Source organism: Vipera berus, assembly GCF_964194415.1.
Source record: "Vipera berus genome assembly, chromosome: 2".
Classification (NCBI taxonomy): domain Eukaryota; kingdom Metazoa; phylum Chordata; class Lepidosauria; order Squamata; family Viperidae; genus Vipera; species Vipera berus.
In genome coordinates this window covers 102,266,758-102,283,678 of record NC_138203.1, presented here as the reverse complement: position 1 = coordinate 102,283,678, position 16,921 = coordinate 102,266,758, and the positions used below count along the sequence as shown (strand labels likewise).

The following is a 16,921-nucleotide window of genomic DNA, read 5'->3' as shown; positions in this document are numbered from 1 at the left end:
TGGAATGCAAGCAGAAACTGGTCGAATGACAAAACAGACAAAGTAATAGAAAATGAAGAAGCCAAAGTGGTCTGGAATTTTAGAATTCAAACAGACAAGCATCTGACACACAACACCCCAGTCTTAACAACTGTTGTATTTGTTTCAAATACAAAAGGGAACACGGCAAGGTTGCCCCTTATCTCCACTGCTGTTCATATTGACACTAGAAGTCCTAACGAGAATAATTAGAAATGAACCACAGATAAAAGGATTAGATATTAAAAAGGAAACTTTCAAACTTCAAGCATTTGCGGATGATCTGGTCTTTATCATGGAGGACCCATATCACACGGGACCAAAATTACTGGAAGAATTAATTAAATATGGTGAAGTTGCTGGATTGAGAATAAATAGACATAAGACTAAGATGATTGTTAAAAATATGACTAACAAACAAAAAGAAAAGTTGGCTGGAATTATGGACATAGAAATAGTCAAAAAAATAAAATACTTAGGAATCAATATTATGGCTAGATGCACTTCACTTAAAGAAGATAACTATGATAAAACAGTGAAACAAATAAAAGGAGATTTGGAAAGATGGGGAAACTTGAACCTTTCATTATTGGGGAGAATTGCGGTTATCAAGATGAATGTCCTGCCCAAAATCTTGTTCTTGTTCCAAAATATCCCAATACAACTTGACTCAAATTTTTCCCGAAATCTGAACAAACTGTCATTAAATTTTATTTGGCAAGGGGAAAAAACAAGAATTAAAATGAAATACTTGCAGGATACAAAGGAAAATGGGGGATTTGGATTGCCAGTCTGGGAGTTATATTACCATGCCGTGGCGTTAAATTGGATTAGAGAATGGATAATTCTGAAAAATTTAAGATTACTGACTTTAGAAGGTCATGATTTACAATTTGGTTGGCACGCCTTTTTATGGACTGAGAAACAAGGATTATTTTCACATTTTCAAAAACATCGGATTAGGCAAGCATTATTTAACATTTGGAACAAAATTAGAACTCACAACTATACTAAAGTACCAGTCTGGCTATCCTCTCTCGAAGCGATTGTCTATCCAAATCTATTCAACTTGGGCAACATAATTTCATATAAGGACATCATGAATGATGAGGGGGAATTGAAGTCTAGAAATGAATTAGATTTACAAGGAATAAAACTAGATTGGTGGGCCTATTTACAGATTCAATCAAGATTTGGGAAAGATAAAAAAGAATGGGGGATAAACAACCAGGAAACGGCCTTGGATAAAATATTATTGGGCCCAGATAATAAACAGATAAAGAAATTATATAATTTGCTTCTGGGATATAAGTTGTTCGAGGAACAAGTGAAGGACCCTATGTTGACTTGGGCTAAAAATTTGGGTCATGGCATTGATCTTGCTACATGGCAAACGCTCTGGGACAGAAATAAAAGAATAACGCTGGCTTCATCTTACAAAGAAAACCTATTCAAAATGTTCTACCGATGGCATCTTCCCCCAGCACGTTTAGCCAAAATGTATAAGACAGTATCTCCCAAATGTTGGAAATGCTCCGAATAATTAGGTACATATTTTCATACGTGGTGGTCCTGTAGCAAGTCACAAAGATTTTGGCAAATGATTTGGACCTGGCTAAAAGAAATACTAAGACAAGAAGTTGAGTTTAGTCCAGATTTTTTCCTATTGGGCATAACAAAAGAGAAATACCCCAAAGAAGAGTTGTATCTGATGATTCATATTATTACAGCAGCAAGAATGTCATTTGCCCAGAATTGGAAAAGGAGTGAAATCCCAGTAGAAAACGAGGTAATAAGGAAAATTTGGGAATGCGCAGAAATGGATAAATTAACTTTGGGAATTAAAAATAAAGATCAATCAGGTTACTACAAAATTTGGAATAAGTTTTATTTTTGGCAGGAACAAAAGGAAGGTCTCTATTAGAATTTATAGATTGGTTGATTGCTCTAAGTATTGTATTATTATATATAATTGATACGTATCTTAAGTGTATTTTATGTGTATATATACATATATGAATATTGCAGACAAGAAGGTATGTCAGTCCGTTTGTACCGTGTCTAATGTTTTAAATAATAAATTTAATTAAAAAAAAGAAAGACAAAGAAGTCTGGAGATAAAGACTGCAATACCTAGAAACAGCGGATTAGAAGTAAAAGAAGGGGAGAAAAAACACAAAACATAAAAGCCTGCAGAGAAATAGGAAGACTGTGGCACAAGAAAGTAGTACCAATAGTAACAGGTGCCTTAAGTACAATCCCAAAACATCTGGAGCATCATTTGAACACTATCAGAGTTAACAGAATTATTATCAATCAACTGCAAAAGCAACTTTACTTGGAACAGCTTACGTGCAACAGTACCTTTAATACTATTAAATAACAACATCTGCTTAGTCCAGGTCCTTGGGGGAGACTTGGCAGGTGGGCACAAATGCCAAATTCAGTCTGAACATCTGGCTGTGCAACCAGCAATAATAATGGAAAAACTTTGTGGTAGAAGAATTCCTAACGTTGGATGGGGTTGCCTACTTTTCAAGGACCAGATTTGTAACTGGGTGAATTTCAGAATATTTGTGTGGAATCACAGGGGGCAAGGGTAGCCAAGTGTCTCTTTTATCAACTTTGGTTGGTACAACCAATGTAATCTTATCTAAATTCAGAAATGCATGAACTTAATCTAATTTCTATAATTTATTCTGTATGGGAACCTGAGAAATTCAGCTATCAAATAGAAATACTTGAGTCCCGGGTAAATGCTTTATTTCCATGTCTGATTTGTTCATTTCAGCCATTAAATATTTGATCATCTTTGTAACCTGATTATTTGAATGATATAGTATATAAAACTATCCATGATTTATGTGAATGAATGTTACCCATCCACATTTTAAGATTCACAGAGGCCCTATTTCTCAGCTACCATTAAGATGAATTATCACTAATGATAGCTTTCTCAGTGGTACTGCTTCCATATCAAATTCCAGATAAAATGCTGCTTTCTGGGGTTGCTCTTAGGAGAGTTTTGAAAAAATTCTCTCTTTAGATTCCAATTCAAAAATTTTGATAATATGTTAATTGTTATATATGTCACTTTCGCTATTTAACTTTAAAACTAGTTCTGATTTATTTATAATAAAGCAGATCACTGATTAAATAGCTAATTAGGTATTCCAAACACAGAGAGACAAAATTAATTATGATGTAAAATTGTCACACAGTGAGGGGGAAAATATTTGATCCCCTGCTGATTTTGTACATTGGCCCACTGACAAAGAAATGATCAGTCTATAATTTTAATGGTAGCTTTATGGTAACAGTGAAAGACAGAATAGCAACAAAAAATCCATAAAAGCACATTTCAAAAAAGTTATAAATTGATTTGCATTTTAATGACTGAAATAAGTATTTGACCCCTTCGTAAAAAAAAAGACTTAGTACTTGGTGGCAAAACCCTTGTAGGCAATCACAGAGGTCAGACGTTTTTTGTAGTTGGCCACCAGGTTTGCACACATCTCAGGAGGGATTTTGTCCCATTCCTCTTTGCAGATCCTTTCCAAGTCAGACTGACCTTTGGCAGCTCAAACCTTCAGCTCTCTCCAAAGATTTTCTGTAGGATTAAGGTCTGGAGACTTGCTAGGCCACTCCAGGACCTTAATGTGCTTCTTCTTAAGTCACTCCTTTGTTGCCTTGGCTGTGTGTTGTGAGTCATTGCTATGCTGGAATACCCATCCACGACCCATTTTCAATGCCCTGGCTAAGGGAAGGAGATTCTCACCCAAGATTTGATGGTACATGGCCCTGTCCATCATCCCTTTGATGTGTGAAATTGTCCTGTACCCCTAGCAGAAAAACACCCCAAACCATAAAGTTTCCACCTCCATGTTTGATGGTGGGGATGGTGTTTTTGGGGTCATAGGCAGCATTCCTCCTCTTTCAAACATGGCGAGTTGATTTTGGTCTCACCTGACCACAACACTTTCACCCAGTTCTCCTCTGAAGCATTCAGATGTTCACTGGCAAACTTCAGACGGGCCTGTACATGTGCTTTCTTGAGCCGGGGGACCTTACAGGTGTTCAGGATGTCAGTCCTTCACGGCATAGTGTGTTAGCAATTGTTTACTTGGTGACTATGGTCCCAGCTGCCTTGAGATCATTGACAAGATCCTCCCATGTAGTTCTGGGCTGATTCCTCACCGATCTCATGATCACTGAAACTCCACGAAGTGAGATTTTGCATGGAGCCCCAGACAGAGGGAGATCGACAGTTATTTTCTGTTTCTTCCATCTACGAATAATAGCTCCAACTGTTGTCATCTTCTCACCAAGCTGCTTGGTGATAGTCTTGTAGCCCATTCCAGCCTTATGTAGGTCTACAATCTTGTCCCTGACATCCTTCGACAGCTCTTTTGGAGGCCATGGTGGAGAGTTTGGTATCTGATTGATTGATTGCTTCTGTTTACAGGTGTCTTTTGTACAGGTAACAAGCTGACATTAGAAACACTCCCAATTTATAACTTTTTTGAAATGTGTTTTTCTGGATTTTTTGTTGTTGTTATTCTGTCTCTCATTGTTAAAACAAACTTACCATTAAAATTATAGACTGATCATTTCTTTATCAGTGGACAAACGTACAAAATCAGCAGGGGATCAAATAATGTTTTCCCTCACTGTATGTCAATTAATATAAAATATACATGACAAATAATCTGATTTATTGCTTCTTCTCATATAGTAATATTACTATCAAGTAAAGGTGTGTAAAACATTATGTGGGCAAAATGTCCTGCTCAGCCAGCCTAGTTTGAACTTGAAAGATTTACAGATTGCAATACAAAGGTCAAATGGTCCATTTCGTGGTTCAATCACTTCATGTAAGGTTGGAACAGGCCATTTTGATGTTAAGACACTTTCAACAATTATTATTGGATGTTGCAGCAAAATATTTTGCAAGAAAAAAATCAAGCAATTTGAAAAGAAAACATAATCAACAAAGCATCTTCTTTAACCTCCCTCTTGGGACAGCTTACATTTTGTCAGTGTTCTCTTCCCTTCCAATAAAAAAGGTCTAAAAACAGCCTATTTTACATAGCCTCTTATTTGCAACTTTCACTTCATTCTTAGTGAATCCAATATAACATTCCCATTTTATAGGGGATGTATTTTGAGGGGTGGGAGGAGACTGTAATCTTTTCAACTGAACCCAGTAATTAGCAACCTGATTACACTCTTGCTGTCATTTTAAGTAACCATGCCATGAATTTACTAGTGATTTTAAAAGTTTGATTGTAATAGGTGGACATTCAAGTATTTTAAACTAAAATTTCTTTAAACACAATCAGTTTTCACAGCAGAGATAAACCAATATTTTCATTGTTTTATTCACTCATTGTTTTATTCACTTATTTTGGTTTCAGTCTGTGAATACAAAGAAGCAAGATTAGATCCAGTTATATAACTTTTAAGACTACATAATTTAGCCTTGGGGCATCTCTTTTACAGTTAACAAAATCTGATGGGCCCACTAAGTATTGGACTGCTGCTATTGCAAATACGATTTATTAAACAGATCATTTAATAAAATGATAGAGACATTTTATGTCTGATTAGCATTGCTCAGGTACTATTTCTGCATCTGCACAGGTAATGAATATAATTACTACTTTCAAATAATTTTATAAATGCACCTTCAAAATTACAGAAGTATGCACATCATCTTACAAAACGCATTATACCTTGCAGGTAGTCCTTCCTTAGAAGCCCTAATGAAGACTGGAATTTCCAGGAAAGCTGTTGTTAGGTGAAATGTGATGAAATCACTGAGAAACGGCAGTTCCAGAAGTCCTGGTTGCAATCATTAGGCAATGACTGTATCATCAAGTGAGCATCTCACACCCCTCCTGTCCTACTATGGTCACCTCCAATTCCTCCCACCTGCCTATCTTCCCAAATTTCTGCCCTTTTGGCCACCCTGCACTGGGCCTTGGCAACCTATCCCTGATGGCTGTCAGCAGCATCTGCTGACATGCCATCTTCTTCCTTTTGCTGCTGATGAGGCATGCCCAACTAAAGCAGCTGCTGGCCTTTTGCAACACAAGCTGCACTGAATTCCAATGCAATAGGAAACTGCAGGTGGTGGTGTAGTTGCACACCTCTAGGGCCTACTGATAGAAATAGTTACATCAGAGGAAGGAAGGCTGTAGATTTCATTCAGATTTCTATGTAACATTTCTTCCTACTGATGATCATCCAACAATGCCATTGTATAGAATTCATTACCATCATTGTCCACGGCTGAGATGGGTTCAAAATATACTGCTCAAAAAAATAAAGGGAACAGAAAATAAGACATCCTACTATTAAATACAGTACATTGTGTTAGTGTTCCCTTTATTTTTTTGAGCAGTACCGTATATGTGAAGATTTTTTTTAAAAAATCCAGTATTGTTGAATGTGGAAATTAGGAAACATCAAAATATTTTAAGAGACATTTGAACATTTAAACTAATCAAAGAAATCAGCAACATAGCCATACAGTAACATTCATTATTGTATGAAGAAACCTGTGTTAGCATGGCAGATTTTGTTCTGTTCACCTCCCAAAATATACTTTGGAGGAACCCTAAACTTTCTCAGGAGAAATTTGGTGATGAAGAGGATAAAGAACAATTCAACTAGTGCAAAGGTGGGCACCTTGTAGTGTTTATGCCATCCTAGCATCCCATTTCTGCCTCCTTCTTCAAAGTATCTTGTATCATGAGACTGCTCCATGAAAATTTGGCACCAAAATTGGCAGATGTAACAAAAATGACCTATATACATATCCACATAGCTAAATACCTCTTTGAAACACCTCAGTTAGTATTTGCTCATTCCTATATCCAGAAAGATAACTTTATGTTAATATCCCTTAATCATAAACATATGTGTCTAAATCTTTACTTGTCAGTTTACCATCAAATTATATTGTTATTGTTGCCACTGTTGTTATAATTGCTATCCAGATTTCAAATGAAAATTGCTGGAAATCCTACGACAGCAATATCCTTAATGCCTCTATAGAAATAGCTAAATTCATATAGCCCAATATTTGATAAGTGAAATGTGATCTAGAAAGAAGTCAGCAGACTTATAAAATAGCAAGACATTGACTTTTCAGACTATTTTTGAGGGCCTGTATCCAAATAAGCTACATCCCTAATTGTTAACATTAGATGTCAGGAAGCTTACTGTTTGGTTTTCAGTTTACTGTTTAACTTTCAGCTAGGCTCTTGAGTCTCAGCCTCAATTATCTCTAAATGGTCTTGTAAGAAAACAATGAATACCATTTTCAACTCCTAAAAGGCAGAATATAAATCTAATATAAAACGAATATATTAACAGTCCTTAGCTATTTTTTCTGAGTTAAAAGGCAATAGGATTGCTTCTGTATTTTAAAATAGAATTGAATAACTTGTGAAATCAATGAGAACTATCTAGGTTGTCTGGAGTAATGCGCAAATGAAATATTCCAAACAACTACAGGTATTTCTTGTTTAGCAACCAAAACTGGGATCAGCAACACAGCCACTAAGTGATGCAGTCACTAAGTTACGGTAATTGGGATCAGCAAGTCTTACTAAGCAATGTGATCATAAAGTGCAACATCACATGATCTCGTAGACAGCAATTCTGGTAGTTCCAATTGCCATTGTACTATCCTTTCGATATACAGTATATTCCTGATTTTGTGTCTGCTTACCTTTTTTTAAATAATCCCTTCCTCTCTGGTGTAGTAGGGAGAGGAAGAGAAAAATCAGGTCAGGCACAGGATAGATTGCAACAACACTGCAGTTGTTAAGTTAGTAACATGGTCGTTAAGTGAATCTGGCTTCCCCATTGACTTTGTCTGTCAGAAAGTTGCAAAAGGTGATCTCATGAACCCGGGACACTGCAGCCGTCATAAATACAGGCCAGTTGCCAAGCGTCCAAATTTTGATCACATAACGGTGGGAAGGCTGCAACAGTCGTAAGTGTGAAAAACGGTCATGAGACATTTTTCAAAGTGCTGTTGTAACTTTGAACACTCACTAAACGAATGGTTGTTAAGCCAAGGACTGCCTGTATTTCCTATGGGCATGAGAACTCCTTTTTCAAGAGAAACAAAATGAAAGGATTCACAAAAAAGTTTCTGGTAAACTAATCAGGTAGCAGCTAGCTACATTTGGGTTTGATGGCATGAAAAACTGTATTCCCAGTATCCTATGTTAATTTTGACCCACTTGTTAGAACCAAAAAGTATCTATAATGGCTGATTCTAAACATCAAGGAAGGGTTCCTTTGGAGGCACCCATTAGAAGAAATGATGCTGGGGTGTCCTGAATCATTTTTGTCTTCCCTACAAAACACTGTAGTCCTATGGCTATCACAATAGATGTTATACAATTGTTTCTGAAGTCACTCTGATACTCAACTGAATAAAGCATAGCACAATAAATTATTTAATATTCCATATAGGTGTTATTTTTAACTCAATTCAAATACCGACACATTTACCTTCACGTCAGTCGACTGCGGTGAAGGGAGAGTCATAATTGCATTTTTTGCAGGTTTCCCTTCATCTTTCACTATATGAGAATTTTCTTTTTTAGCTGTAATAGATACAAGACTGAAAAGCTAAAACACAGTGGGATACCATCAAACAAAAAAAAAGATGTACATCTAAACAGAAAAAAGCAGGCCCATTGAAAAGAGAGGTATGCCTTGGAAATGGTTCAAGTGGACTTAATATCAAAGTCCTTTTCTAGTTCTTAGGGGAAAGGATAACTCCTTCCCCATTTCAGACTGATAAACCAGAGAGCAAGTCCAAAAAAATAAGCATCCCAGAGGCATTAGTAATGAGAACAGCCAAGATGTCTTTAGTTCTAATGGAGTAAACACAATGCCCTGCGAGATAAGCTTATGTGGACCATTGCCTAATTTGGTTGGGGACAATGGCAAAAATTAAGAGGTCCTGGTGGCTAGCTAGCCTGAAATGATCAGCAGCTATATAATCTACTTCCTCTCTTTTGGCATGGAGATCAGGCCTCCCTTGTTGTCTGGAACAGCAATATAGGGTGTGAACCAGTTAAAGGATGTTCATCTCTTGTTTCTGAAATCCAGGTCCTTCCATTAATACTTTGGGATGTGATAACAGCAAAACTAGGGGATGTGAATTGACCTAGGGGCCCTGGTCATAAAAGGAATGTAGAAGGGATGGGTGGACAGAATAGTATAAACCATCTCCAGTAAATCCACTGAGAGCATGACAGATTTTTTTTTCTTAAGGGGCTCTCTATTCTGTTGTATTTGATATGGTGGTTTATTTGTTCGAGATCCAAGATAATCCACCACTCCTATTCTCGGGAATATGGACTTTTGAGTCAGAGAATCTCTCGCTTCATTAAACCTATTTGATAGCCTGTACATCTTGGATATGGCTTATGATCTTCAGAATCAGCTGCTGTTTGGTTGTCTTACGAAAACTTGGGGATTGGGGTATCAAGGGGGCATGGCGAATTTGAAATGTATCTTTGTGACCCATGCATTTCATATTTCATGTGAATCTGGATGTCAGTAAATTGTATTAGTTTCCTGTACACAGGGAAGCTAAGACAGTCACTAAATTGATATTCCCCCCTCTTTCTGTGGGTGAATAAAGGATTCTGCCTGACATTCTGTTATAATCTATTTTGCGATTTCTACCATCACAAACACCTCACCCACCCCCCGCCCATACGCACATAATGTTTTATGGCTCTTCTGCAGATCTGTTAGAATGCTGTAAAGATGGAGGGATGGAAGGTGCAACTGGGCATTCTGCTATCCTTGCTTTGTTTTTGGTGGTGGTGGTGATGGTGGTTAAGGACACGGCTTTCTTCATGTTGTCCATTAGGACATCATCAAGAGCTTCTCTGTATAGCTTCCTCTTTAAAAGTCTGGAAGGAGGACAGAATTGGATTTAGAGACAACATTCCTATTCTTCAAAGTTCTCTTTTGGTAGCCACAAAACCCTGAAAAAATGAGGGGTAAGAATGATGCTCTAGAATAGGAACTGAAGCAAATGTTTTCAGATTGTTTCTCCGGGTCACAAATAATGGCACATCTGATCTGCATTTCTGTATTTTTATGAAGCACTAGTTAGTAATAATTTGTAGATGTATCCATCAACTTTCTCTATAAATTATCTCTAGATCAGGGGTCCTCAACTCCCTGATCCGTGGACTGGTACCGGGCTGTGGCATGCCGGCAACCGGTCTGCACAAACGAGCAAAGCCTCATCTGTGGGATGTAAGCAGCACACAAAACCACGTGCTCTCCGGTCCGTAGAAAAACCTTTCTCCACAGAACTGGTGCCTGGTGTCCAAAAGGTTGGGGGCCTCTGCTCTAGATAATGAGTCAAAGGCTGCTTTCAAATCACTGAAGGTGACACAGCGAGATCTACATGAGAGATCAGAACCAATCAGCAAATTTCCATTAAGATTTCTATTATATAATTTATTAATACTCAAGACTAACCCAAAATTGGACAGGCTAGTCTTTATAGCATAATTAGCTACTTAATTGCACTAGGCTAGGGTATTTGAGCTGGGAGGTTAATGTCATACTAAGGAATGAGAAAGTAACACATGCAAGCTCACTAGTTTTGGAATTCTCAACTAGAGCAATTCCAATCCCACATTTAAGCACATACAATATCTGTCCAGTAATGTACTGGGAGCTTAACTCACAATAAGGGGAAATGATTGTCAGGATTAAAAGCCATCTTAAAAGCAATAAAACTGGTAGAAAGAGATGAGGATATTATCATACTACACATTAAACACTTTAATTTAAATCAATCAGTCAATCAAATTTCATGGCTAATTGTACCAAACTTCATATCTCTCCACTGTTTCCTTTGGCTACCAGTAGGGTCTAATTTGAGACAATCCGTTGGACTTAGGGGCTTGCTTTATTAAAATGAAAGACTTGTGATCAGAGCCTTGTCTAGGATTAAGACCAACTTCTATAATCATAGAGTTTAGGGCCTGTATTAAGCAATTCTCAAACAAATCTCATTTGCCCTAATATGAGATGACAATCTATAGGGGAAAAATAAGTATGTATTAATAAAATGTTTTGACGTTTTTGGTCAAACAGTTGCACAAAAAAATGTTTGGAAGTAACTGGATGCAATTTAGCTGAGCAGGCCATTCAGATATCCAGGGGAATATTTTCCACTAGATGTAATGGGGGTGAAAGAATAACCCTGAAAAAATAGGAATAAGAGTCACAACCAAGTCAACAATCAAATAAAAACAAATGTGAGTTTAAAGCAGAAATGTAATTTAGAGAAAATATGTCAAAATTGACCATCCCTAATTTTCTTGAAGATAAAAGCAGGAAAGGGTAAGTACGTTAGTCTTATATAAACCTATAATAAGACAGTTACTTCAAAACGAAATGGGCAGCAAATAAAATTAATAAATAACAGAAAACAATAAATAAAAGTAGTATTAGCATTTATAATTTTAGTTTCCTAGTCTGGTCTATGCTGAAAGACTGACTTAATAGGAAGCAGAAATTGAGAAGGCTTTGTCTCTGTGATCCTTGAAAATGGCAGTTCGGGGTTTTACACAGTACCATAGCAGCTGAGGGATCGCGGGGCTCCGTACCCTACGGATGATTTCTGCCTGTTAGGGGACCCAAAATGGGCCTGAAGTTGCCCCGTAGAGGCAACGAAGAAGGAAGAAAGTCCCGCTAATTGCGAAGAGACAGCGGTTGATCCGATTGGTTTGGGAAAAGGCCTCCAGAAACCAGCAGGAGAAAGGCTAGCTTAACCTCAGAGTCTAGTCCAAGCAGCCAAAGCCCAAAAGCACTACTCTAACCTGACTATAAACAACATGTTTGGAACTAGGTAAGAAAAGTAATTTTCTCTCTTCAACTTGAAAATTGATTTCCTGGAAACAAATTTAAATAAGAATTTTGTAAACAGCATCTATGATGAGGCAATTAAGATGATCAATTAGAAAAGAAGTTTTATATGGATGTGGTTATTATTTGCAGAAACAGGAGAAAAATGTCTATATTTAATTGCCATCTATTCAAATAATAAGAACTGTATTAATTAAAGGTTGGCAAAAGAGAATATTATTGGAAGAAGAGAAAATCAAGCAAAGCCATTATATGGACTATAGAATTATAAAAATTGTTATTGTTTTTTAAATATAAACCCATATAACACGCTGTTTACCAAATATTAAGGTGATTATAATCAATAAAATATTTTTGAAAAGAAAGAAAATGGCAGTAAATAGGTCATTGAAAAGCAAAGGAATTAATATGGTGAGCAAGCCCACCCTACTTGATTATATTATTGTAGATAGTACTAATGCGAAAATCCAAATCCTGAATCATAAAGAGTTGCCCAGTAACACTGAAAGCGCAAACTACAGTACCGTATAAAAATAGGAGGAAGGAGGTGTGTTGGATATGTTTGCCACCTTGAGTTATTTGTAAAAATAATAAAGGTGGAATACAAACAAACAAATAAATAAAAATACTGTATATAAACATAAAGCAAACCTCTTCTAGCACTGAAGATGTTACTTAACTAGATAATAAAATTTCTCCAAGAAAACAACCAAGACTAGAGAGCACCAAGGATTCTAACTAGCACCTTGAATGGCACTAGGAGTCAGATGGCAATCGATGTAACTCTCAAAATTATGGTGGTGTGTGAATAACAGAACAGAGTTGGGAGGGACCTTGGAGGTCTTTTAGTCCAGGGCTTTTCAACCAGTGGTACGAGTACCACCTGTGGTACATTGGCATCTGGCAGGTGGTACCTGACCATCATAGAAAACTGGTAGCGGGGGAGGGGAATGAGCCGAACCGGTGGTAGCACCGCACAAGCCTGAGCGAGAGATGGCTGGAGCAGCAGGGCTGTCAGGGCTCAGTGGATGCGCCAGGATCAGCGCCAGGCTTCAGATGGAGCCAGAAGCACCAAACCTGGCGCTTCTGCTGAGCCCAGAAGCGCCGATCAGCTGGAATGTTGCAGCATCTCCAGGGTCTTGTGATTTACATTCAGATGCTTGGCAACTGATTCATATTTATGACGGTCACAGTGTCCCAGGGTCATGTGAAATGACCAAAACCTGCTGCAACCACCCATCAGAGGGGGAAAATAAAAACCAAATACACCCCCACCCTCACTGCCAATCCTCAACAGAAATGCTCACAACAATGAAAACCTTGGACAGGAGGAAGAGCACCACCAGGCAGGCAGGTAGGTGTCTTGCTCGGCTGTGACTTGGGGGCACTTTTTTCAGTGCCATTGTAATTTCGAACAGTCACTAAGCAAAGTGTTGTAAGTCGAGGACTACCTGTACTTTATCACTTTTTTCCTTTTTTTTTTAGTCATCAAGTTTTTGACACCTTGCTAGGCGACTGGTGGTACTCAGATGTTGCCATATCCTAAAAGTAGTACAATGGGTGAAAAGGTTGAAAAGCCCTGTTCTAGTTCAACCCCCTGCTCAGGCAGGAAACCCTATACTATTTCAGACATATGATTGTCCAATCTCTTCTTAAAAACCTCCAGTGTTGGAGCACTCACAACTTCTGGAAGCAGGTTGTTCCACTGTTTAATTGTTCTAACTGTCAGGAAATTCCTCCTTAGTTCTAGATTGCTTCTCTCTTTGGTTAGTTTCCATCCGTTGCTTCTTCAGGTGCTTTGGAGAATAGCTTGACTCCCTCTTCTTTGTGGCAGCCCCTGAGATATTGGAACACTGCTGTCACCCCTAGTCCTTCCTTTCATTAAACCGACTAGACATACCCAATTCCTGCAACCGTTCTTCATATGAAAGTAACCTCAACTATTGAAGACATTATATTTTTTAGATAATATTGTTAACAATTTTAATTATAATAAAATCTAAAACTAAAAGAATAAAAAAGAGTAAAAAGTACAAAAGGAAAAATCAGAAATGGAAAAAAAATAACAAGAAGAAAAAACCTTCAATACAATTATCATTTTAGTAACTCCTCATTTCCTCTTTGTTTACTATGGATAACTTCTTCATCCGTGTTACATCTCTTATCTATAGACAAATCCATAAAGCATGATCTTTTCAGCCTTGGTGACAAAAGAAAGTTCATTAAGCTTTATCAGAAGTAGCAATGTATTTTATTTTAACTTTCATCAAATAAACCAATTTTATATTCTTTTTATTTTCAACAGTCTTAATCTTTAGTCCATTCGAATAGAATATGATTTCTTTTCATTTATTCTTTGCTCCTTCTCAAAGCTTTAACAATCCTTTTTTGTAAATCCAATATAAAAAATTATTCAGGTCACTCTGTTCATTATTTGTATTTTTCTTTTGAGTTTTGAAACGTCAACCAGTTTCTTTTGTTATGTCCAGTAAAACATCCTTTTCCGTGTCATATTCCTAGCCTGTCATTTATAATTTTATTTTCAATGCCATCGCTATCATGTCAAGTAAAACTTGTTTCTCATGTGCTATGTCTTCCATAATATCTTTTGGACATAGTCTATCCATAGAAGCAAACACTGTTATTGACACTGTTGATATTAATTTCTGATTCCATTTTTCTAAAGTAACTATCAGTACTTTCACTGTTATGTTTCCCATCATTTAATAAGTCCTAATTAGCTGTCAATCAGGGCTAATTAAAATATTTAATTCTCTCTAGTGTCCAATTTTTAAAGTTATTTAAAATTAATCAGTGTATAAGTTTTAAGGGTCAAAGTTTTATTTAACTTTTGCTGTTAATTTCAAATTTTTAAATACTTAAGCTTATGATTAAAATTTTCTTATCTTTAAGAATTGAAGGCAAACTCGTCTGGATTTTCCACACTTGTTGATCTAATAGCTTAAAAGTAGGTAACAAACAATTTCCAAACATAATTTCTAAATTCTAAGGGAGTCTTCAAACTTAAGTGTCCTTTAAAAAGCACTGACTGCAATTCCAAGCAAGATGACTATTCCCATCATTTCCCAGTGCTCAAAACCTGCCAGGGACTGCTGTCTTGCATTCTCCTTGCAAGGACAACTGTTCAGAGTGCATGTGAGTAATCTCCTATTCTCTTCTTGAGGAGAATCCGTCTACTCAGTAGCTCTTCGTTCTTCACCATGGCTATCAGCCCCACTTTTTACAGAGCCATTTTCCATTTGTACTTCTTCCTGTGGAAGCCCTGTTGGCACTGTATTATAGACCAACTACAGCTTCTCATTACTTTACAAGCCAGCCCAATGTAATGTGCAGTGTAATAGTATAGTGAAACAGTAAATGAGGTATGACTGTGATTAGAGCGAATCAGTGGAGTTGCAATAGATGTAGCTGTATAAAGCTTTCTTGGACATAACTGTAACCTACTCAACCAGCAGACGCTAAAAGACGAGAAGAATCCCCGTTACAAGCCAGTTCCATAAGAAAGAGTGTGATTTCATCCAGTACTAAAGCTGTTAATTCTCTGGAACTGGATAGCTTCCAAACCCAAGCATAACTCTGTTTCTCTATATTCAAACCCTGACAGTAACTAGATACCAATACAATACTTCAATGGTATTACATGCTTGGCCCAAAGTCAAGATGGAAAATTAAACATCATCAATATACTGATGACATCAGAACCTGTGTTGAAAGATGAATTCATGCAAATTTTTGAGAGCTTCTTACACAAAGGAAGAGCACTGACCACTATGGTACCCCACTATGAAATGGACCTCTCCATTCTTATCATAACTAATTGGAACCAATAGTCTAAAACTACTGCAACTCACAGCCTCCCACTCCCAACCATTGGTGAAAGCCCAGAAGGATACAATGATATGGAAAGCCACTGAGAGATAATGCAACACGAGGGTTGTACTCACACCATAGGGTATCCACATGTGCAATTAATATCTTCTGTACAATTATGTGCCATTTCCATCCTAGACACTTGCAGATTTCTTAAGAGTGCTTATAGATATGTAAACTTTAATCAAAATCATTAAATTACAAGTTACAAGTGCCATCATATGACTAAAAGTAAGCGCAATAAGCAAAGTAAATTTTAATCCCTTAATAGCAGTAAGTCAATACATACAGTGTTCTGTTTTTATCCCAGAAAATTTAGATAGAATTTTAGATGGCTAATTATATGTATCTTAACAATCATGTGTACTCACCAGTAAGTACAGCTTTTGCAGAAGGATCTGCAAGATCTAAAGCTGATTTTCCATCTGTATTCCGAATATTTGGATCACCTCCATGTTGTAGCAGTACTGAATAAAAACATAATAATTATTCTCAAACATTTGGCATATAGAATAAATACAACTGCCAATAAATACATATACGCTGACCATGCTGCCAATCTTTTCAATAAAAATCATAATCCAGAAAGCTGCTTTTGTTTAATAGACCATTCAACTACTGATTGGTTTTTCCTCAAGGGTGAACATCGTTCCTTATATCACATAATAACCGTATCAGGCTGCAAATTTTCTCTAAACTGATTGTGGACAATGCAGAATTGATGTACAGAACATTTTAGAGCACATTCTCTGTCTCCTTAAATTGACCTTTGGTATACAAGTTTCAAAAAATATTTTGCTATGCACACATCCGCTGTCCAGAATATATGCACATATAATTTGCTACAAAGCTTTTGAGTAAACAGATTGTCTGTTGCATTGATTCTTCTAAAATATACCAAACATCATGATTATGCAATCATCTTACATTTTTAGCTGTCACTTTACTAACACAAAATTAACAATAATTATCCTTAAATAATATTGGAGAATTGCTATCTTTTATTGCAAAAAGATATGTGGCAATAATAGATAATAGCATTTTTTAGTATTGAAACACTAATAATGCTGATTTTTAG

General features: G+C 36.8%; 1 protein-coding gene across 1 annotated transcript in view; it reads right to left on the bottom strand.

The window, feature by feature from the left end:
• TNKS (tankyrase) overlaps positions 1–16,921 on the bottom strand; it is a 108,186-nt gene that overhangs the window by 75,029 nt on the left and 16,236 nt on the right. Inside the window, exon 3 of the mRNA XM_081319394.1 lies at positions 16,215–16,310. Coding sequence (XP_081175520.1) covers positions 16,215–16,310 — 96 coding nt within the window. The remainder of the gene's footprint in view (positions 1–16,214; positions 16,311–16,921) is intronic.